The 25,235-nt window shown below is 36.8% G+C and overlaps 2 protein-coding genes across 2 annotated transcripts in view; one reads left to right on the top strand and one right to left on the bottom strand.

Annotated features, from left to right (window-relative positions):
- The first annotated feature begins 578 nt into the window (after positions 1–578).
- On the top strand, positions 579–3,637 carry timm22 (translocase of inner mitochondrial membrane 22 homolog (yeast)). Its single transcript, XM_084113299.1, has 4 exons — positions 579–860; positions 1,127–1,323; positions 3,016–3,088; positions 3,183–3,637. Exons 1-4 carry the CDS (start codon positions 587–589, stop codon positions 3,257–3,259), a joined length of 621 nt encoding a protein of 206 aa, XP_083969425.1. The 5' UTR covers positions 579–586; the 3' UTR covers positions 3,260–3,637.
- Positions 3,638–6,490: 2,853 nt separating this feature from the next.
- The window catches only part of tlcd3a (TLC domain containing 3A), a 29,344-nt gene continuing 10,599 nt past the window's right edge, over positions 6,491–25,235 (bottom strand). Inside the window, exons 2-5 of the mRNA XM_084113298.1 lie at positions 18,314–18,400; positions 12,528–12,747; positions 10,510–10,605; positions 6,491–8,707 (exon numbers count right to left, since the gene is read on the bottom strand). Coding sequence (XP_083969424.1) covers positions 8,387–8,707; positions 10,510–10,605; positions 12,528–12,747; positions 18,314–18,400 — 724 coding nt within the window. The 3' untranslated portion in view covers positions 6,491–8,386. The remainder of the gene's footprint in view (positions 8,708–10,509; positions 10,606–12,527; positions 12,748–18,313; positions 18,401–25,235) is intronic.

The raw sequence follows: 25,235 nt of genomic DNA, 5'->3' as shown, positions 1-25,235 counted from the left end.
CAAAACCAACTTCTCCGCCAGGTGGAGCGCGCGACATTTGGTGCAGTGAACGTGGGGCACGCTGGGTATTGTAGTTGGCGTATTTGGAATATATATACAGAGCCCGTCTACATTCTCTGATATATATATATATAAATTGTATCTGCATTTCATATTTATTTATATTTATTTATAGATTTCAAGATTCTTTGTTTATTCAAGATATAGGGAAATACAAATATTGTTCAAAGTATCTTTAGTAAACAATGTAGACGTAGCTTTAAGAAAAGTAAATAATTTTGGATTCAGAAGATACATAAAGCTTGTATTATTATCGTTATATAAAACATTCTGAACGTCTCAGGACAGTCAGTGCCAATTCAAAGGTCACCTCCCTTTCTGTCGAATCTGCAGAACCAATTATTATTAATATTATTATTATTAGAAATGACTATGTAAATGTTGCGTGGGGAACACACATATTATTTTGAGTATTTACGGGAATTTAAAAATAACCAAACTGTGTGATTTATGTTATTTGGTAGTTTTTTCGAATGAATATTGACGAATGTGCTCTTGTTTAACGTTCTAGTAACGTGACTGAAACATGCTTTGTTTTAACATGGCTGCGCCCACAGAGAGCACGGATGCATCACTCACAGTTGCTACAGGTCAATCGGCAACTGTTTCATCTGCGGAAAATGTTTCACTACAGTATAGTCTTCTTTTGGATCACCTTATTGGTGACAAAAGACAGATTAAAGACTTGAACCCGACCGTTATGGGTGCTTTACCGAGTCCTCGGAAAACAGAGGAGGAGAAGATGATCGAGAGGGGAATGGAGAGCTGCGCGTTTAAATCACTCATAGCATGTGTCGGAGGTATTTCATTGATAGACATTTAACACGTTTTACACTGGTTGCATAGTTACCTGATTAAATAAATGTGTTGTCATGTTTGACAGTTCAACAATTTATCAATGAACACAGTAGACTCAAGCATTGCCTATTGAGTTTCTCAGTATGTTAATAATTCATATGTGGATGGTAATTCAAATGTAAGGGGTTTTGTGATCTCAATAGCATTATATATATTCAAATCAGAATCAAAATCAACAGCTCTAATTCAACATTTCTCTCTCTTTTAGGGTTTGTGTTGGGAGGAGCTTTTGGTGTCTTCACAGCTGGAATTGACTCTAATGTTGGTCTTGATCCCAAAGACCCCTTAAGGACCCCCACAGCAAGGGAGGTGCTGAGAGACATGGGGCAGAGAGGAATGTCATATGCTAAAAACTTTGCCATTGTGGGTGCAATGTTTTCATGCACGGAGTGTCTCATAGAATCAGTAAGTACCATTGTCTTATTTTGTCTGTCCGAGTACATTCCGTTGTGTCATCTCCTTTTTCTCTTTTCAGATAAACTCTAGTCTCACGTAGCCAGACCTTCAGACTGACAGTAGAAGGTTTGGACTCATTGCAGCTTTTATTGGCTAAGAACCAACCAAAAGGCTGTCTGACTGACATGTAAAAGCAGCCAATCACAGTTTATGTTTAGCGTCATGTTTAGGGGTGTGAAAATGTAGTCGATTTCCCCTACATTAACAGACTGCTGTGCAGCCATAGATCATTAATTCAAGAATGTTGTGCAAACATCTGTTTGGAGCATATCCTTCCACATTTTAATGCCAACAAGCAGTTCGGGAGAACCGAACACATGACTGAATCGGCCAGCTGCAATGTCAGCGTCTGTTCTTTCATGTTTACCCCACATATACTGCTGATATCCCCTTTTCGGTTACCTGATCTTTCATAATCAATGTGAGAGGGCACACAACTAATAAAATTGGATCACTTGGGAATCCCTGGAAAAGGGTCGGCCCTGCTTGTAAAATAATATTCTTCCAATATCCAGTCGGCCGACAGTTTAAAATATCTATTTTTTTTGTTTCGACTAGTGCCTCAAGCTAAACTCTTGGACATCTTTTAAAAAGTCTATGCCGTGAACTTAACATTTTTGGAGTTGATCCTGATTAATTCGGCTTTCTTCCATGAGGTGGTTTGGTGTAACAACAGCTTTGTTTCCAGACGGTCTGTTAAAGAACACAACACAAACGTCATCTGGAAATCATGTAAAATCCAACCAAGCAGATGACAATTTCAAAACTTCCGAAGTGTTTACCATTTTGTATGCCTTATGCATCAGATGTTCAGCCAATGGTCCGTGGGCATGACGTCTGAGGTTGAGACTAAATAAACACACATTTTCACGTGGTGACAATTTTTAAGTCCTAGGAAGAATTTTCTAATAGATTACTGCTGAATGAAACATTTTGTTGCATGTGAAATAGCACACCTTTGTATTATATTTGTAAATGTAAAACGTATGTTTTACATGATTACAATTTTTTTTATGCATGCAAAATAAAGCTGTCAAATTCACTGTCTAAAAACAACCAGTTATTTAGTGTTTCACTTCCCACAAAATCATTGCATATTCAAACTTCCACTTTCGATCACGGTCTCATTTCGAAGGCTCTGGAGGTCGCATTTGTCGGCCGCATACATAATAAAAGATGTCTTATTTCAGAACAGTAACCATTATAAAATTGACTGTTATTCCTAAGTGTAAATTGTTGTAATTTCTTTATGACATTGGAATATAGTGGTCAATTTACTGAAATGAAGCAGCCACAATGACGTAATATATGTAGCTGACAAATGCAACCTCCGGAGGACGCACCTTCGAAATGAGACAGTGATTTACATAGCTAATGATAATTTTTTACAGTGTTTACATTATCTATCCACTTTAATGTACTAGCCATCATATTTTATATACTGATGTTGACTGTATGAAATACTATAATAAAACGTACTCACATTTGCTTCTGTCTCTAAATATTGCAAAGTTTAATACGGATTAATGGCGCCACCAAGTGGTTCTGTATTTGAGCAGTCTTTCTACTCATCCATTCCTTTGTAGGATGTTTTCAGTAATGATCTTCTATGTAAAGAATGGATTTATTTCTCTCTTCTAGCATCGTGGGAAATCTGACTGGAAAAATGCAGTATACAGTGGATGTGTTACAGGAGGTGCTATTGGGTTCAGAGGTAATTTTTGTACTTGGGTTTAAAGAATAGAAAGGATTTAGATGTGTGATAATTTATGTGGACTATATAAATAAGCTGTTCTTCTCTTCACTAGCTGGTCTTAAAGCTGGAGTTCTGGGCTGTGGAGGTTTTGCTGCTTTCTCTGCTGCCATTGAATACTATCTCAGATGAACATCAGCTTCAGGACTGTTACCATGTACTGTTGTGTGTTCCTCATAGTATATTGGAAGACATTATCATGGGGGGGACATTGTGCAATCTTCCTCTCTGCCACCAATCAAGAGGTGTTCCATCCCTCCAGAAGATATTAGGTTGCCTGAGTGGACCAGTAGGACAACAAACTCGAGCAGAAGTTTTGGACAATCTAAGGGATGTCTTGACCTTTCTGTCTCAGGCCATCTGATGATCTGAAAACCTTCTAGGATATTATTTGTACATAATTGTATTGAAAATGTCATGCTTTGTGCTGGTTGATCCTCTGAGCGAAGCAAGATAACATGTATAGTGTTACACCTTAAAAATAAAAAGTGGCATCAAGAATTTATTGAAGTTCATAGTGCAATGGGTCATAACTTCTTTATATTTTTTTCACTTGTTGCCTGTGTTATGTTGTGTATCAGTGAAATGTTAACACGCAGCTTCTTAGTAAACAAAGGCAGCTCAGTTTAAAAGAATTCACCAAATCAGATTTATTTTCTCCAAAGTGGTGTTTGGATTTACAAGTTTCAAGAAAATAAGCTCAATCAAGTGTTTATATTAGTTTCACTCTGTATCCCCTTTCTAAAAGGAGATTTCTTAAAATGTCATCCTACAAACAAACAGAAAACTATATATTTATATGACATCTGATATAATATATGTGTGAAAATCAAAATGTGATCAAAAATAAGAGGCAGGGAGTGCTAAAGGTTGTGCATTAGGAAACCACAATGAAATCATGCTTTGAGGTCAAGCTGACATAGCAAGGAAATGAGTTTTCCTCAACAGGAAACAGATAATGCAAACATGCTTTCTGGCTACTTCCCAGTTCTCTGAAAAGTTTCCTTTCCCACTGGCCTCTAAACAAGAGTTAATAATGCTGAATTGAGTTTGGAGATGCAACCCATGCAAAAATCAAAACCGAGTAGATGTGTAACATGGATTTAAACCGGCCTAAGATTGTGCCAATACATTGTCCAATCATGTCTGTTTCATGAGGAATGGATGCAGTTCAGAAAACTGGGTAACATTATAGACCTTTAGAGTTAAGATTTTCTTTAAATCAGCTCTAAGAGTGCAAATATAAAGACAACACGGCAAGCAAACAGAACCTCACTTAAAACAATTTTAAGACTTAGCATGTTTTAAGGACAAAGTTAGCTGTAACAATTTATTCAAAAAAAACATAAAATCAAACCTACTAGCATAAAGGGTTAAAGTGTACAGTACACTGTGCCTGATGATGCTGAGATTTTTCTTATTTTTGTGTAATGTACTAATGAACATAAAACAAAAGTGTGAGAAGAGACAGTCACAACCTAAAACACCACCTGCCCAGGGCTGCTGTGCACTGAGTTTGTGTCAATATCACACACAACTTTAATACAAGGCACTGTATTTTACGATATTCCAGACAACGCATAATTTGGGGGTAAAACAAACCTTTTATAGATATTATATTTAATATTTAATATAGCTCAATTTTCTATCCTCAGACTTTTATGCATATATTTGCCTTCATCCATTCCTCTGTGACATCCATTTACAGGAAGCTATAAAGCTCCAAACAAAGCACCCATCAAACCAGCAAGAGTCCAGTCTAGTTTTGATATGTATTAAAAATCAGAGCAGCTGATAACATTCCTGAACATCTACACCTCTTATTTCTCAACTTCTGTCCTTCTCACAAAACCTGTTTAAAGCATGTCCGGATCATAGATTTCAGAAAATGTTTGTCCATTTCATGACCATTAAGCCTTTTTTTCTTTCTTTTATGGCAATTAAACATGATAATTTCTCATACTATCTTTATGTGGACTTTTGAAAGAAAAAGGGCTTAATGTTCATTTTAATTTTATTTATTGATTATTTACTGCTTTTGGGGGTGAAATATGATCTGGACATGTTTTCATCAGATTCACCCAGTTTGTAATTTACAGTAAAACAACATAAACTTAGCCAAATATTCCAGTAAGAGAAATTCCAGTCTTTTTGCCTGAGCTATCAGCCAGTCCTGTAGAGATCTGACCCTCTGTGGATGTTGAGCAAGGGAAAGGAAATGATGTGGAGTCTCAGACAGTTAAGCTACATGTCACTTGTCTATAAAAAGTGCCTAAGAATCTTTGGTCTACCAAACCCAAAAAGTGTTGGAAAATATATTTTCAATTATAAATGTGTCTTATGTAAATCCTTTTTAATCACAGTCTCATCTTTCATCTCTAAATAATAATTGATAAATGATAACATCTTTATCAAACCCTGAGCTGAGAGAGGAGGCCTTGAAAGACACTAGAATTGTATTATTATTATTATTATTAAAAAAATAAAATAAAATTAAGAAAAGATTATCAGCATCATACACTGCACTATGATTTAAAGGTTAAGTGTGGCATAAATAAGCCTGTTGGACAGTACATGTAGTGTTTTATGGTAATGTTCCATGCATTTCAAAACTCTGGATCTAAACCTGTTCATCTAGGCTTACACTACACAGCCAAAAGTTTGTGGACATCCCTTTTAGAATTAACAATAGACCCCTTGATTCAAGTTAAAACAAATCTACACCATACAATGACATTTAACATAATTGTGTGCATCCAACTTTGTTCGACGGTTTGGGAAGAATGTAAGATGTTATAGCAGCAAAGGAATGACAAACTCCTAATTAATGCCCATTGATTTGATTTTAAATGCTCGTTGGGTGTCCACATGCTTTTGGCCATATAGCGTATATATTACATTATTGGTGTGTCTTATAAAACACAGTCTATTCTGAAAATGAAAGGGTGAAAAAAAAAAAAGTACTGTAACAGACTACTGAGAAAAGCATTGACATGATATACTACTGAAAATAAAAATATCAGAAACATAACATGCATTATGATTAATATGGCCAACTCAACTGCCAGATGCATCCTACCTAAGCAAAACTAAAGAAAGCATAGTGTTGCCATAGACAAGAAGCAGCAGCTTGAAAGACTGCATAGTTAGTTTTGAAAAGTACTAAAGCTTTAGAAATGGAGAGCAAAACATGCATTCTCTCTCTTTCAGTCCAGCAAAGACCCCGTTCCACCTCCTAAAGAATGAGCTGGGAGCTTAAACACACTGTTATATAAGTCTTCTTTCTGTCTCTCGCACACAAACACACTTGCTAAAGGCAACCTTTAGGTCCAGTTTGTCTTAGAAACACACTAAACAAGAGTGCACGGGTACGTACTGAGCAACATTTTAATCTGACAGTTCTGCACTTCTGAAAATGCTTAATGGAATCTAGAACTGTTAGCTGCATTCATACGCCACCCAGCATTCACTAAATGTATTATGAAAGATGCTGCAGGTTATGTTAAAAGCCCTGAAACAAAGGCTTCTGAGTTTCTTGCTTCACTTACACAAGCTCTCATGTGCCACAGATTATCCCTAAAAACGATCCTAAGCAACAGAAAATCACCCATTTATACTGCACTATTCAAAAATATAGAAATAAATACAATTGTTTATCTACAACTCAAACTGTAGGCTCAGTTAATAGAAAGATTCATAAAAAATTCATGCCCCAAGTCAAGAGCATTTCACACTTCACACTCACAAACACGACACTATTACGAGTTCCCACATCTTTTGACCAGCAAATTTCTGACTTTTTCCATGATTACTGGATATAATTTTCTAGAAATTATTTAATAGACATTGCAATCATAAAAAGTGATTTATAGCCCAAAAAAATATTCCTCCAAAGAGCTGAGCATAACAAAAAAAAACAATAACTACTGAACTTATGAAATTTAAAGATTACCAATGACTGTCCCACACATGAAAATCATAAACATCATCTTCCCAAGACCGTAAGAACCAAGTATTGTGCCCTTTGGATATACAAAGATCAGTTTTCAGAGTAGGTGGCTTGCAACTTTTCTATCCTTGCCCATGTGTTCACATGAGCTATCCAATCATCCACAATCCCTTGCTTTGAAGCCCCCTGTATTATTGCTTTGACTACTGCCTGGAGATGCCTTTGGGCATAATGTGGCCTAAAAGATATGCCAAGCGTTATGTGCTCACTCTTTGTACCCTGCAAAGACCCCATCCCCCTATAGACTTGAGTCCTGTGTATCCTATTTATACCAGGGATGGGCAACTTTATTCCTGGAGGGCAACTTCCTGCTGAGTTTATCTCCAGCCCTAATAAAACACCCCCAAGCAAGCTAATCAATGTCTTACAGATTACAAAAAAGCTGCAGGCAGGTGAGTTTTTTTTTATCAGGGTTGGAGATGAACTCTGCAGGACAGTGGCCCTCCAGGACCGAAGTTGCCCATCCCTGATTTAAACAAAGACCAACTCTCTACTGCCCCCATGTGGATGGGAGGACTTGGGATTTTCAAAAGGCCCGCTGAAGCGAAGCAGAATTCATTAGCAGCCTCCAGAGCATGTGAGGGGCGGTGTGTGTTAGAGGAGTGTAAACAGTCACAGCAGGGCAGTGTGTGTGTGCAAACACATTCACAGAACTCTAATGAGCTGTAAACAAGAACAGCAGCACTGCAGCCATGGAAATGCTTACCATGTGATCGGAGCTTTGCGCCGAGTGGGAAGTGATGTGAAAAGTTGTTCAGATGTGACCTGAAATACTGTGGGTCTAATCTGATGAATTTATTATACTGATGGCTGTGCCACTCACATAATAGTTTCCCTCCTTTAAACCAGTGTATTTTTGTACTCTAAGCACACAGGGGCAGAATTTCATATATGGGACAAAAACAAAAAAGTAACACATAATTCCAATTACATTTAAAGACATCAGTCCAAACTATAACAGATACTCCAATCAGAGAAGGAAGAGAGGGTCTTGGCCCTCGATAACTGACCTAAAAGATGTTCCCTGGAGGTCACTGCAGTTAATCCAGTGGAGCGGGCATTGTAACGGTCAAACATGTAAATGTGAGTGTGTGCGTGGAATGGAGTAAAGCAGAGTAGAGTAAAATGAAGAGAAGCAATAAGGGTATGTCTAACATGAAGTCTTGGTTGTACTGTAACAGTAGTAGATGCAGTGCCGTAGCCTTGAGCTGTGACGTTGGTTGATTGTTTGTTTTAGATAAAGACCTTCACTAATCAGCCTTGGAGATATCTGAGAGAGGCTCGGGCGAGGACAGCGGAGAGACCTGGTTCTGAGCATCCCGCTGACGCTTGTAGAGTCGGAAGCCTTTACGGCAGAGAAGGACGAACCAGTAGACCTGCGGCGACAGGATGCAGAGGTTGCCCAGGTTGGTGGAGAGCGGCAGATGGAAGGGAACACTGTAGAGGGGGATGCCGTAGTGGGAGCCGTAGGCCCAGTACATGTAGGGGAAGAGTGCGATGCGGAAAAAGAAGAAACTCAGCAACACCATGCCGCCATTAACCTTGTGCAGCCAGCATTCCTGCAACCCCAGCTACAGGAAGAGACAGTCAACAGAGAAGAATGAGAGGAAGATTAGAAGATGTGGGCAAAACAGGGTTAACATTAAACGGATAATTCACCCAAAATTTTTAATTCTGACATCATTTAATCACCCTCATGTCATTCTAAACCTTAGACTTTAATCTTTAAAAAACAAATCAAGATTTTATTTAATAAACCTTAAGTGGTTTCTGTCCTTCCATTGAAAGTCCAGGTAACCAAATCTTAGAAGTCAATTGTAAATGAATCCATATGAATCATGAATCAAACACATACATATAGCGCACCACTTATGGTAAACAGAGACTCATGTGGGCATCACACGTTAGAACCTCATTGAATCTCACACATCATGCATCTTTGAGCTTCTGTTTACACCATGTGTAATGTTTCTCTATGTATGTGTGTCAATCATTGTTTAGATGTAAATAAAAGCTGTTCAACATATAAAGTGATCATATCTCATTACAAGACTTGGATTTAACTGCTAGATTAATATGGATTAGTTTTAGGATGCCTTTATGATGTTTATGGATCCTCTAAGTTTTAGTTATCTGGACGTTCAGTGGAGGGGCAGAAATCTCTCAGATTTCATTAATTTCATCAGATTTTCATCAGATTTCATTTTTTGTTCATTTTTGTCCATCTAATAGAAGTCAATGGGCACCAAAACTGTTTGGTTACAAACATTCTTTAAAATATCTTCTTTTCACATGTCAGTATCATCCTGTTTAACAGGCCTTTGTCAGAAAAAGCTGCAAAGTGGACCAGACTTAGTCAATAGTCTGGCAAAAAAGAATAAATGTCACTGCAAAGATGCTGGGACTGCTTTGAAATGTAATACCCATGACTACCAAAAGGAGGCATGTGGAGGCACATAAGTGGTGCATGTCTGAAAACAATTTCACCTAATCTCTCCAAACAAGCAAAGACCAAGAATCAGCAGTTATTGAAAAATACAGAGTAGAGAGAGGGAATGCTGTTATGCAGTACATTTTTATTTCCCTATCATACACCACCATTATAGCTGCATTCATTCATTTGGTTTGGGGTCAGTAATATATATATTTGTTTTCTTTCTTTTTAAATTAATACTTTTAATACTTTTATTCAGCAAGGCTGCATTAAAAGTGACAGTATATTTATAGTGTTAAAAAAAGATTTCTATTTCAATTAAATACTGTTCTTCTGAACATTCTCTTCATCAAAGTATCCTGAAATCTTTTTTATCACAGTTTCCACAAACATATTAACCAGCACAACTGTTTTCAACATTGATAATAAGAAATGTTTCTTGAGCACCAAATCAGCATATTAAATGTATTTCGGAAAGATCATGTGACTGAAGACTGGAGTAATGGCTGCTAACAATTAAGCTTCGCCATCACAGGAATAAATTACATTTTAAAATATATTTAAAAAAGAAAGTATTTTAAATCAAAATAGTATTTCACAATATTACTTTTTTGAACAAATAAACGCAGCCTTAGTGAACAAGATAATTCTTTTTTTAGTCTTCTTAATCACAATTTTTACAAGTCAGTTAATTTTAAATCTTTTTACTTTGGTTCAGAGGAATTTGATTGATTGATTGATTGATTGATTGATTGATTGATTGATTGATTGATTGATTGATTGATTTGTTGCACTGACAGACCTCCATCTCTGTATTTAACCATTTATCTTGACTAAAAGGAAACAGGAAAAGTGTTGACTGGCAGCTCCTGTGCAGCACTGTGAAGGACAGCTGAGTAAAACACACAATCAGTTTGTGAGAGTGTGTGCATGTGTTACCTGAATGAGGATTTTGCCCACTGAAACAAAAGGAGTGCTGAGCTCTGTGAGGAAGAGACAGCCAATGAAGAAATCACCCTGGTTCTTCCTGAAGAACTGATGTACACAAAGAGACCAAAAACCACAGTCAGCACAAACATGAACACACACACCACCTATGTGAACAATAAGAATGTAAATAATATGTAATGCATCTGATAATGAAAATGTAATGCCTACACTACCATTCAAAATGTGGGGTCAAGTAAGATTTTTAAAAATGTTTTTGAAAGAAGTCTCTTTTGCTCACCAAGACTGCATTTATTTGATTAAAATAGAGTAAAAAAAACATTACAATTTTTATATACATATATTCTAAAATGTAATTCATTCCTGAGATGGCAAAGCATCCATTACTGCAGTCTCCAGTGTCACATGATCCTTCAGAATCATTCTAATTTCACAAAAGTATTAAGCAACACAACTGTTTTCAACACTGATAATACTAAGAAATGTTTCTTCAAAATTAAATAGCCATGATTTAGTGCTGAAGAAACATTTCTTAGTATTATCAGTGTTGAAAACAGTTGAGCTGCTTAATACTTTTGTGAAATATTTCAATGCAATGCTTTGATAAATAGAAAGTTCATGATTTCTTTTTTTTTTTTTAAATCTTACTGACCCAGAACATTTGAATATAGTATCGCCTTTTCACACACACACATATTTTCTGAAAAAATCCAGATACCCAATCTACTTCCAGTGTCCCTCCAGTTACATTTGGGCATATTTATTTTTATATTATTAACTAAACATTATATATTACATTTTTAAGAATTTAAATTTATATTCCTTATGATTAATAAAATGTATATTATAATTATTTAATGTATATTAAAATAAAATAACAAAACTTAAAATGACTAAAATAAGCTAATAAAAACAAACTATTATCAAATCATAAATCATTACACCATAAATAAAGAATCGTAATCGAAAAATAAACCATTGTCAGAGAAAATATCATAGCTAGAAATCATAGGCTAAAGTAACTGTTCAAATCAAGCTACAATAAAGTTATAGGCAATACTAAATTAAAAGACAAACAAAGTGAAACTGACCCTCATGAGCAAAAACAAAGATAACACTAGACACAATGGAGAGAATGGCATTTACACAGATGCAGATAATGTCTAGAAATGACTCCTAGTTTTGGAAATGGTCCACATCATATGTATGTGTTATGATATACAATGCTGGATATGGTAGATCAAAGGTGTGTAATGTGTGTATAAATGTAACAAGATAAGAATGACCAGTTAGAACAGCCACCTGAACCCTTCCCGCTAACCTGAAGCGCAATCTTAAACTACACGGTTTGAGGGAAGTCTATGGCTTCTATAATATTTATCTATATTTTATTTAACTATACATCCTTTTTGTCAATGCAAAATGCCTTACTAAACATTACTGTATAGTAATGTATTAAATAATATACATTTCAGTGAAGTGAATTGATATATATCTTGAATAAAAGTCAGATGTTTTGTTGTGGTGGTCTGGGTCTTGTCTTGTCTTATTTGTGTCATTACCATGCATGTCAAAATCTGTTTGTCCACGTTTGTGACTCGTGGGACATTTTGTGGAACAGGAGCACAAAGCAACGTGTTTGTGAGGTGGTATCTGAGTAGCAGCTGTGTGTGAATAATGGAAGCGTGGGTAAAGTGATCTCATATCACCACTGACAGCCCAGAGACACCAAACAAAAGACCAGGTTTCCACCAGTGTGTGTGTGTCTGTCCCACTGCATGTACTCTGGCAGTGTAACAGCTGCTATTAAGGTAATTGTTTCTCATAGAATCAGGTACTTAACGGACACAAAAGCACCTCATTCCCCTTTTTACATTCCCTCCCCATTTGGTCCTGGCTATAGGTGGAGTTGGTTATTTGAGAGTGCCCATTACTCTCTCCCGTCATATTATTGGTTGTCATATCACTCATCCGAGTCTCTATCCCTGTATTTCTGTCCTCTCTCTCACCAGAGTCACAGGCAGTAGAATGGAGAGTAGTGCAATGTGATGGAGGACCAGCAGGAACTCTTTCCTCACAAATGAGTTGACGGTTCGTAGAGAGTGGCTTTTATAGTCCTTGTGGCCTTTGATCCGGAAGCGATAGTAATGGCTGAGGTACATGGCGAAGATGTCATATGACATGTAGGGAACGCCATACCAAATGACAAAATAGGTGGTCAGCCAGTGTCTGGAATAGAAAATGAACAGAATAGGTGAACAAATCATGTGTGGAGTGATTTCAAACAAACATACAAATATGCTTAGTCTCATCTTCTAAAAAACACCTTTTTTTAAGTATTCTAAAAGTTTTTATTTCAAAAGTGTGGGTTCAGTAAAAACTTCAGTAAAAATTTTAATGAATACTTTACATTAAATTGATCAAAAAAGACAGTAAAGACATTATTCTTAATACAAAAGATCTCCTATTTCAAATAAATGCTATTCTTTTGAACTTTTTATTCATCAAAGAATCCTGAAAAAATTTATTACGGTTTTCACAAAAATATTAAGCAGCACGACTGTTTTCAACATTGATAATAATAAGAAATGTTTCTTAAGCATCAAATCAGCATATTCAAATTATTTCTGAAGGATGTGTAACACAGAAGTCTCGGGCTGCAACAACTAATCAATAAAAACAATTATTATCAATAATGAAAATAATCGACAACTAATCTGATTATATATTAGTCCCATCTGCGCCCTGTGCCCGGGAAACCATCAGCCAGTAACGTTTATTTACAGTAGTGAATAACCAATTTCTATGGACAAAACACATATGGAAACTAGAGGAGGACACAGAGTGAGCTGCTCCGGGAAATGTACATTTCTTACTGGCCTAAGTTTAAAAAGCATACCAAAAAGCATGCCACTGAGAAACAAGAGATCTAAAGAACTCATGTGGGGGTTTAATATATTAAAAGAGTTCTTTATTCAAATAGAACTGTAACATTCAAAATTATAATTGACAAAATAGCTTAAAGAGCCTTCATGAGGGTGTGGATTGAAACAGACTTAAAACTTAAAAATGTATTCTGTAAGGTGTAGCTAAAATGTGTCATGTTTGTTTACCACATGTCATTATGTCATAAGCTAGTTGCAATTTTAAATAGGCTACAGGCTACAGATATTGTCCAAATTAGATTTCACATTATACATTTACTATGTGTTTTGAGGGCTGCCGGGCAGGGTAAGACTTAGTCATCTTTAATTATTACCTTTATATAAAAACAACAGAAGTCTAAGATATAGACTTTATAGATTTATAGATTTTTTATATCAAAGTAAGCATATGTGTGTGTGTGTGTTTGTATTGGATAACCTATAGCAAAGTCACTGTGATCCACAGTCTTTGCACATGTGATTAGTGGTGAATTCTTTAATTACCACAGAGCTTACAGCTACACTGACCTGTGACATTTCTATACTGTTCATACACACCACAGATGAGATCTGCATCAATTAAATGGTAAATATAAGATTCACAATGCTTTTTCTCAAGAACTTTTATTATTTAACAATTAACAAGCTAAAAGAAAACATAATAGTTAAGGTACACAAAACTTGGACCTTAGGCAAATTATTATCATAGATATGCAAATTAACATCCACACATATCAATGAACAGCATGCATAAAGGCTTCAGAAGATTTGGAATATAGCACATGATTTGTTTATGATACTTTTATGGTGATTTCATTCATCTTTTTGGAGTTTGGCAGAATAAATCCCCATCCACTTCCTTCATACAGAAAACATTCTGTATAGTACCATCGTTTGTATAATCGTATGCATCCCATGTATCTTACTGTTCAAAAGTCTGGGGTCAGTACGATTTTTTTTAAAGAAATTAATACTTTTATTCAGCAAGGATGCATTAAATAAATGCTGTTGATTTGAACTATCTATTTGCCAAAGAAACCTGAAAAATGTTATCGTTTCAATAAAAATATTTAGCGGCACAGTCGTTTTCAGCATTAATAATAATCAGAAATGTTTCTTGACCACCAAATCAGCATGATAGAATGATTTCTGAAGGATCATGTTACACTGAAACTTAGAAAAGTTATTGTAATAGATATTGTAATTTCACAGTATTGCTGTTTTACTGTATTTTTGATCAGCCATAGTGAGCATAACAGTCTTATTTCAAAAACATGAAAAAATTCTACAGACCCCACACTTCTGAACGATAGAGTAAATCTAAGTTTTTGTTGTTGTTGGTTTTTATTTATTTCATTTTATGACGTTCTTTCTTGGGTGAAAGTTATCTAGCAGCTGTTCCTTTCTATATAATCAAAGTGAAAGGTAACCACAGCCTCCTCTGGTCCCCATCCACTAAGATGGAAAACAGCAGCTTACACATCCTGTGAAATATCTGAAATATTTCTACAACACGAGATGATGATAGAATTTCCATTTTTGAGTGAACTATTCCTTTAACACTCACAGTATCACTGGATGCTCCTTGTCACTGAGGATCATGGCAGTGCATGTGCTCGAGCCAAGTATTAAGCCTTTGGGGGATTAGCAGGGTGGTTGGGAGTTTTCTCTAGGCTTGCCTGGCAAGTGCCTTCCGTGGATTACACTGTTATGCCACAAACACACGCACACATTTCACCCAGCACACATGAACAGGTGGCAGAGGCTGAAATTGCAGGTGTCAGTCTAGTGCCGGGGAAGGGCAGAGGGAGGAAGGGCACATAGGAAGGTAACAGCTGTTGCCCTGGGACTCTATGTACCTAATCTCCTCCTCCCTGTGTCCTTGGGGTGGGGGCGGAGCCAAAGGGGTCAGCAGATGTGGCATGGGAATAGAGGTAAGCACTGTTGCCCTGAGGCTGTTGTGACTGGCACCACTGAGGTGAACAAAGGCATGGGCAGGTAGGGTCTAATGGGCCACCTTCTTAAAGCAACATCACACCAATTTTGAACACCAAACTGTTGATGTAGTGTAGTGATGTTTTAGAGAAAGAGGATTTGAGAAATTGTCATATTTTGACATTTATTTGTGTATTATCATAACAGAATATGAAAAGTTTGAAATACACCATTGAAAAGTTTGGGGTTGGTAAGATGTTTTTAATGTTTTTGAAAGAAGTGTCTTATCCTCACCAAAGCCACATTTATTTGAGCAAAACTACAGTAAAAACAGTAATATTGTGAAATATTATTACAATTTATGATAACTCTTTTCCATTTTAATTTATTTCCTTTGATGGTAAAACCGCAGTAATTACTTTAGTCTTCAGTCACATGATCCTTCAGAAATCATTCTAATATGCTGATTTGGTGCTCAAGATACATTTTTTTTATTATCAATGTTGAAAACAGTTGTGCTGCTTAATATGTTTGTGAAAACTGATACCTTTTATTCAGGATTCTTTGATAATAGAAAGTTCCAAAAAACAGTATCTGAAACATATTTTTTTGTAAAAGTAAATATGGTAACACTTTAGAATACTGTTTTTTACTTACTGCATAATTAATAAGAAATTACTGAAGAACTAATACGTAATTCTTCATTAACACTTAAGTCACTACTGTTAACTACTAAGGAAGATGTGTTAACTAATCAGTATGTAATTGAATTTTATGACTGTGTTAAGTATCAGTTACTTAATCAATAACTAATGAATTCTGTCATACTTCCTGAATAACTACTATTAATTATCTACTAATTAAGGTTCAAGAAAAATAACTATGAAGTAACTACTAATGAACAGTCATACACAGTAGTCACTACAATAATCCATTATTTTTGGAATGGTGGATGAAGGACACAAATCAAGTACTTGAGTAAAAGTACAAATACCCCAATACAATATTACTCCAGTAAAATTATAATTAGGCCTATTAAAAATTTCAAATTCAAAATTTCAATTTTTTAATTTTTAAAGTACTTAAAAAGTAAATAGCACTAATCAATGTTTTTTTATTTTTTTCTAGGCAGTTTTAGTCATTCTTCAGCACTAATAAGAAAGATAAGTGCAGACATTTACCTATATATATATATATATTTATATATATATATATATATATATTTATATATATTGATCTGCAAATAGGCAAACTTTTTATTTCATTAGCAAAACGTATAATGTACATTACACCTTATTATTATACTCGGTTCTTATACATTTTTAACTTCTTTTGCATCATTCAAGTTCCGGCAATATCACGGTAGCCTACATTTTACAGAGATTTGGTGATGCAAGAGCGCAGGCACACGATGTCGGTCTAAATCTAATGTTAAAATATGTTCTCAGAGCTGTGCGCTATTTGTTTATGGGCAGGTTATGGAGTCAGTCACAGCATCTTTCAGCAATGAGTGAAACGCAGGGCGGCAGTCTGAAGTTAAGCAGTTTCCCCGCCGAAGCGCAAGAGTGCACCACTACCGTGGAAAAGGGATAACAGAGACCAGTTGATTAAACTTGAATTGCTTTTAAAGGTTTAACTTTTGATTCTAAAATGTTTGTTAAACGAATTTAAATGTAGGCATTAGGCTACTGTACATGTTCAAACAAAATAAAATATATGCTGTATTAAGGAATGTTCTAAAATAAAGGAAGATATCATGTAAACTAGTCATTGTCGTGTAGGCTATTTTACAAAGGTTTAGATGATTTCGTTAATAGTGTTTTTTTACAGTTTGATTTGAGTCAGAAGTATGTGGTAATTCTTTATTAATTACTAATGGGTTCCCTATATTTTCACTTTAGAATACTGTTTCAGGTTCTAAGTAATTCCTGTAGAATTATTTGATAATTATTTATTGATTACTAATAAGTTACCTATATTTTCAGTTTCCCTCAGTCATTGCCTCAAATACATGAATTTACTCAATGGCATTCTATGCTGAGGAAAATGGACACACACAGTATTGTATATAAAAATATAAAAACTAATCTAAGGTTAGTTAAGGCAAGGCACTTGAGTGGGTTTCCTTTTTGAAGTTGATTTCTTACAGAACACACTCACAAAACCACACAGGCAAAAACCTCTTTAACATTTATATGTATTTGTTAAAATTGTTTTTTCATAATACTACTACTATTAATAATAACATTAGTAAATAAGAAAGGGCCACAACTCAATGTAGTTTTGTATGACTGTTCAGTAGTTACTTCTTAGTTCATTTTCTTGAACCTTAATTAATAGACAATTAATAGTAGTTCTTCAGGAGGTATGACATAATTCGTTAGTTATTGATTAACTAACTGATACTTAACACAATCATAAAATTCTATTGCATACTGATTAGTTAACACATCTTCCTTAGTAGTTAACAGTAGTGAAGAAATAGTTAATGAAGAATTACCTATTAGTTCTTCAGTAATTCCTTATTAGTTATGCAGTAAGAAACAGTATTCTAAAGTGTTACCGAAAATATTAATATTACATTATGAACATCTTTACTGTCACTTTTGCATCAATTTAATGTATCCTTGCTGAATAAAAGTATTTCTTTTAAAAAAATCTTACTGACCCTAATCATTTAAACGTTAGAGTAGAATTTAATTATAATTGGTTACTGAAATGAGTAATACGCTTTGACAGGCGCCTTATTTCTATTATAGGCACTGTACCTAGATGTGTTCACAGCAGCACAAATGTACACTGTATTAACCAATCAGTATCCAGTGCTGCTTTATCATTACCTTAACACAAAGATGCAGGACAATATAATCCTTTGCAGCAGAAAAGCTTATTATTGGTCCACTGTGAAAGGTGTGGAACAGGATTGGTCCACTTACCGGTCCATAATCACATTGCCTTTGCACGAGGACACCACGATGATTCCAGCTGCGGTGGCCATAACAGCGTGAATGGATGACACCAGCCTACAATAGGAAGAGAAGACAAATAAATTCATGCAGGTTACCTCATATTTAGATATTTCCACCCTAGAGGCTATAAACAACATAAAAAAGTTTTTATGCAATGTAAAAAAAAAAAAATCACTATTATTTATATGGATCATTTGAAGCATATACCAGTGATAATTTAAATGTAAAAGTTTTTTTATTTGACTGTAACTAAATGGCACATCAAGGAGAGCAAGTGAATGTCAAGATTTTCAGTGAATAACTGACCAGTATGGATCACTTTTATGATGCTTGTTTTTGTTTGTTTTTTGGTCATTTTTGAGCTTGAAAGCCCCAGTACTTTAATTATATTGAAGTGTGGCCAGAATACTCTGACTCGAGTCTTTATTTCAAAAATCTACATGAATGATATGGCATCAACTGCTTATTAGGACATGTTCAGTCGTGACTTGGTGTCCATGCCTGAGTTAAATGATAAGCTTCCGTGTTAATGGGGTTAAATGTTTGAGTTAGCCAGGCCCAAAAGTCATCCACCACCATCAAACCCTAAATGGAGATAAAGTCATACTGTTTGTGTGTGGGAAAGATAAAGTGTTTCTGCTGTACCTTACCAACCCGTTGGGTAAAACTTGTGTCAAACCATAAATAAAAAAAAATCATATATTCATTATTATGGAAAAACAGTTTTAAAGACCCACCTTAAAGGGTTTTATTCTAGACTCATAGTGTATTGTTGTAGAAAAAAAATGGCAAGAGTAATGGCAGTTTGAGTAAAAATAATCTTTTTGACTACTGATGCTTATATCCATCCCCTTTCAAGCTTAATTTATGAGGATGAAGAGACATTAAAACATTAAATTTGCAGATTACAAATGGAAATACACATAAAAATACACAAAAAAATACACATTCAAATTATATTGTCTGACAACAAGTATTAACGCTATAATATAATATAATATAATATAATATAATATAATATAATATAATATAATATAATACCGTAATGTTGAAAAAAACAAATTGGCTAATTATTTGTCAACTACCCAAAGATAATGATTAAGAAAGTTTTTTTGCGGCATATTGCAGTCTTTATAAAGCACAATATATTAGTCACATTAGGGCTGTGAAAAAGAATGAAATGAAGTGTAAGTTCAATGTAGAGCTCAGTCTAAGCCTCTGACTGCCTGCTGAGCTGCACGGCTGAGCATTGTACATGAGATGACGCTTGCTCGTCATGACAACGACGGTCACGTGACCTGGGCCTGACAGCTTACGCCTGAGTTGGCCACTGGATAAGCGCTTCCCTCCACAAACACACACGCACAGAGCTCTGCTCCCCACATCACTGTATCCTTGGAGCCTTGCTGCCTGAATACTGTCACAAGACCCATTTTACACAATCCACTCTTTGTATCCCCCTCTCTCTCTCAGTTTTTCTCTTACAACAAGCTCGGAAAGAAAGAAAAAAGGGAGGAGAAGAAAACGTTTCTTTGGTGTAGCTTTGGGGGTGGCTTGTATGACATACTTTCTTATCTCCAAATATCAAACATAGATAAAAAGTAGTAAACAACAGTGCTCAATCCTGTTTTAATTACAATTACACTGTTTTAATTAAAGTTTTAGAAATTTTGTGTTTTTGTAATTTTTATTAGTTTTTTATTTGGAGTTTTTTTTAGCAGTCACTATCCAGAGGTAGGAAGGAGGAGATCTAAAATACCTAAATAGATCTCCTATATAGCGATCCGTTTGCATTATCATTTACTTCAAATGGAATCTTTTTATCCCAACTGTGATTTGAAATCGCCTCGGTTACGACTGTAACCTTCATTCCCTGTAGAGGGAACGAGGCGCTAGGTTGGCTAACGCTGTGGGAACGCTCAGCGTGATTGCGTCGTGAAGCACGTATGAAATCAGTCCAATGGTGTGACAGGACATCAGAGGCGGGTGACATCATGAACCAGGAAACTATAAAGCATGCCCAAACAGTGCAACGCTAGCTTCTAATAGGCTGAAGTAAGCAAGGGGGTAATCCAGCACCCGGAAAGCGTACCTTCTATGGGGGCATCCATTGGCTAGCAAGCCATCACCTGCTGTTAGCAATCCATTGACTCCAATTCATTTGGTCTCATTTTGACAGCGAATAACTTTACATCTGAGGTGTTTAAAGACTCCATTTGTCCATTGTTTATTTATAAAGAAACACGAAAACGTATAAAAGGCTACATTACCTTGTATCTTACGTTATGCCCCCATAGAATCCGTTTTTGTAAAAATAGGATAATGATTGCGTCATAACCACGCGACTCTGACGCACAGTAGAGAAATTACCGTATAGACAGGAGGAGAAGCTCACAGGCAATCGGGGGGACGTGGAGGTAAAAAGTCTGATAAAGTCAAGGGAGAAGCCAATAGAGAGTCAAAGTTGCTCCTGCTCCTAGCTCATGGACAGCTCCTACTCACGCTCTCCGTCTCTGCAAGATTCGGAAGGGAATGATTCAGATTTCTCTTGGCACAGCTACTAGAAGACAGACAGGTTGCTCACGTCACATCTACGTCGTCAAGCTCAGTTTGAGGCTGCGCAGTACGCTCAGCCATCAGGAAGTGAGTGCTTCTAATTGACTTCACTTGTCTCCGTTGAAGTCTATGGGGTCGCTGTGTCCATTTCTTTTACTGTCTATGGAAGTAAGTCACTGACAGGCACGCAGGAGGAATGGCAGGGCGACACAGCATCTCGTTCTTTCTTCAGGGAACCAAGGTTGCAGTCGTAACTAGGGGTGTGCGATATATATCGCCTGCGATAATATCGTAATTGTTGATTTAAAGATGTGCGATTTGACATTATCGTGTATAGCCTATCCCTCACACACACCCAGAGAGTGCATGCATACTCTACGTGATGTAGTCTTGTAGATTAGACTAGTGCGGTGCACATTTAGAGTGCACGCTTTTACGTCTTCATTTATATATTTTAGGGCTGTACTCAACCAAAGAAAATCTTGGTCGACTGAAGTCCTGAAATTTTCGACTAAAAATCGACTAAAATCGACTAAAAATGACGTTAGAAAAAAAAAAAAAACGTTAAATTAATTAGATGCGCACTGTGCGCAGTACTTGGTAGCCTTGTTGTCCGCCTAAATTAATTATAAATAAACATAAACAACTAGTAGGCTATTTGCAGTATATTAAATCGTTTTTGACCTAATTATTTTGCACTGAAATGAGTCTGACACTTGAGTCTGTCAGCTCTGACAGCGCTGCATCACGTGCACCTGCGCAATATCATAGCTTGATTTCCGAAAATAGTACTATGTTGTCAACTAGTGATATCATCACAAGAACTGTTGAGGAATATGCAACATAATTTAGACAATTATTTTTGTCATATGTTATAATAATAAGTTATAACTGTCAGACACTATCATTTCACCGTGCATGTCCTCGCACCGAGCGAGGCTGAACATAAGCTCAGCTTCGCAGCTGAGACACGAATAGACTATTAACTTAAAGCTTTTACTCTTAATAAACACAAAAGGCACGTCCACTTTAATAAAAAAATAATATTTATTAAACAAACCAGATCAAGAGCAGAAACGAAATAAAGTGCATAACTGAAAAATAAAGCATCCTAGGCTCAAAACTAACACAACCAACAGCGCAATTGCGCATTAGGCTCCAAATAAAAAATAAAAAAGTTAGATTATCACACTAAAACATTGAAATATGCAAATTATGATATGTTCATATAGCCTACTCAAAACAGACAGGGCAAGCTAACGCAGACAAGTGAGCTTACCACTTTTAGATGATATGTCATGTTTGTCGTCGAGCTGTGGAAAACTGTTGCTTGCAAACTTTGCATTCGACCTTTTTCCTGTTATCAATTTTAACAAAATGCTGCCACACTGTCGATTTCTTTGTTGTTGACATGTTAGAAGAGGACTGACTATTATTAAACGCTCTCACAATTAAATAAATAATATTCAGCATCAAACCTGTTCTACGCTCGACGCTCTCTCTTGGGTTGGGCTAATCCAAAAAAGGTGAAAACAAGGGGGGTGTTTTGAAGACAGACTGTTACAGTGAAACAAGGGTACTCTGAAAACACCCCCATTAGCAGTTAGTGCTTTCCACCTGATGAAATGAGCGTGCCTCAGCGCGGCAAAACTGATGAAATAAACGCGGCAGAAAATCGACCAATCAGAATTTTGGTCGAACCAGAACGTATCGACCAATTAATCGACTAATCGACTAGGACAGTACAGCCCTAATATATTTAGTAATAAATATCACAAGAGTGCAGTTTTTCTCCAATTATCAGCATGATAACAAATGTGATATTGATTTTATACAAGTTTAATAAACAAAAAGTTAATATTAAGTGACTTACATTTTTAGACACCATATTTCCTGTTTTTGCTCTATTTCGCCAACGAAAATAGTTCAAAACAAAGCCACACACGGCGGTGTTTCCTTACTGAGTGAATCAGCTTTTTGAACGAATCAGTTGACTAGGATAGATAAAGATAGTCAAATGCTTCTGTCCTTGAATGAATCAGCCGTTTGAATGAATCGGTTGAATCTCAATGATTCGCTCATTAACAGTGACTTGCTGCCACCTACTGGCAGTTTCAATTTCACATTTAAAGTATCTTTTCTTGTTTTAAATAATTTTAAATATCAATACTCAATAATGCAAAGATGAATTTTGATTTCATTTGATTGGTAACAGCCCTTTTGTGTCTTATTTTTATAACTGAATTTGATTACATTTATGAAATTGACACAAAAGACTATGCACACATGCATATAATTAGGTTTAAAAATTTGATTTATAAAGGTAAAAATGCCCACATAAGGTAAACATCAATTGAAACATATTGGAAAAAAAAAAATTCTGTCACTGCTGTAAACTGACCACCACACAGAGTATGAAGAATATCAAAAAATTTAAGATTCGGCTGTCCACGACAGTCCTAAACCTGCCAAAGTACCAACACAATAAACACACTCAGCAAAATATCGTCTAATAATCGTTACCGAGAAAATCCCAGAAAATATTGAGATATAATTTTGTCAATATCGCACACCCCTAGTCATAACCGGGAACTCGCGCTGCATCAATTGACGCTGTGGGAACATTTATATGCACTACGCCATAACGACAAGTGTCTGTCTAGTGTGAATTCGTTTGAAGAGATGAGATGAAAGCACCTGGGCCATTGGTGTAAAGCTCAAGTGCAGGTTGTAAAACCTCACAAATATGTGTGGTGAGGAACAGCCGGCCGCATCACAAACATCTTGAAGTGAAACACCTGACAGAAGAGCCTTAGAAGCAGCTATACTCCTAGTCGAGTGGGGCTCGGACTGCCATAGGAGAAGGTAGTCCAGCCGACTCATATGCAAGAAGAGATAGCCTCAACTATCCACTTGCTCATCCTCTGCTTAGATGCTGGGGACCCCTTGCTAGGAGACCCAAAACAGATGAACAGTTGTTCAGATTTACGCCACAGGGCAGCTCTGTGGACGTAAGCATCTAATGCCTGAACTGGACAAAGTAGATTACTTTTTTCCTGGTCTGGATCCCGGAAGGGAGGAGGACAGAAGGCCTGCAGCACAATAGATCTAGCTCCATTAGTGGGGACCTCAGGGATATAACCTGGCATAGGATGAAGAAAAGCCTTCATCATGCCAGGTACAAATTCTAAGCACAAAGGGGTAACCGACAGAGTTTACAGATCCCATATTCTTTTAAGAGACGTAATTCGGAACAACACTTCAAGATTCAGAAACCTAACTGGAACCTCTTCGATAGGCTCGAAGAGAGCCAGGGACAGGCCTTGGAGCACCACGACCAGATCCCAAGCCAGTAGCCTAGTGTGTACCGCAGCCCTCAGCCTCAATGTGCCACGGAGGAAATGTGTTACCAAAGGGTCTCTACCAAAAAATATTCTACCCAAAGGAATGTGGTGAGTGGCCATGGCTGCCATATAAACATAACATCAAGCCCAGGGGCCCCCGGCCCCCTAAGTCCTGCCCTGACCGTGACAAACTAGTCCTCGGACCTGATCTGTGATACGATCTGTCTCAAAGACTGGTTCAGATGACGCAGATTCAAAATGGGACGCAACACCCAATCCTTCTTTGGAACTGGGAACTTTGGAACTATTAAATACCGGCTGTATAAATCGTCTTCTCTGTCGGGTGGAGGTACACATTCTATGGCCCCTGCTTACTGGTCTCCTGATACCTCTCGATGACTGTGTTAACAGCAGCCAGGAGGGCGCCCAACAGAAAGCTCTTTTTTTTCCATCAGGGCTGCCATAATTCTGAAACTGCGTCAAGGCCAATACCCCCGCCCTCATCAAGTTCTCCTAACAGAACTGCCTGGTAGGCTTGCAGCAATGACATAGTATGTAGACATGCTGCAGCCTGACCAGACGTTGCTTAAGCTTTACCCGCAAAACCCGAAGTTGTTCTGACCAGCTTAGTGGGCAATGTCAGGGCCTTTAGGGACGATGCAGACTGAAGGGAGAGATAGCTGGCTAGCGTCTCTTCCACCTTAGGCATCGTCCCATAACCGTGCGCTTTGTGGCCAACTATTGCTGAATAGTGAATGTTTGTGCACTATAAACACGATAGGAGACCGGTCTCTTCCACAATCTCGACACCTCAGTGTGAAGATCAGGACAAAATGGCAGGCCCAGACGGGGAGGTTGTGCTCACAAGGGCAGGAAGCGTTCGTTCAGTTTGATTTTGGGACGAACGTCCTGCTTCTCAGCCAGTCAATACTTGATCTTGCAACAGCGTGAGTCACAACCTCCACCAACTCCTCGTATGAAGGAGAGTG

The sequence above is a fragment of the Abramis brama genome (assembly GCF_963993115.1).
Source record: "Abramis brama genome assembly, chromosome: 5".
NCBI lineage: Eukaryota > Metazoa > Chordata > Actinopteri > Cypriniformes > Leuciscidae > Abramis > Abramis brama.
Note: the sequence above shows the minus strand (reverse complement) of the source record. Positions and strands in the feature narration are given on the sequence as shown.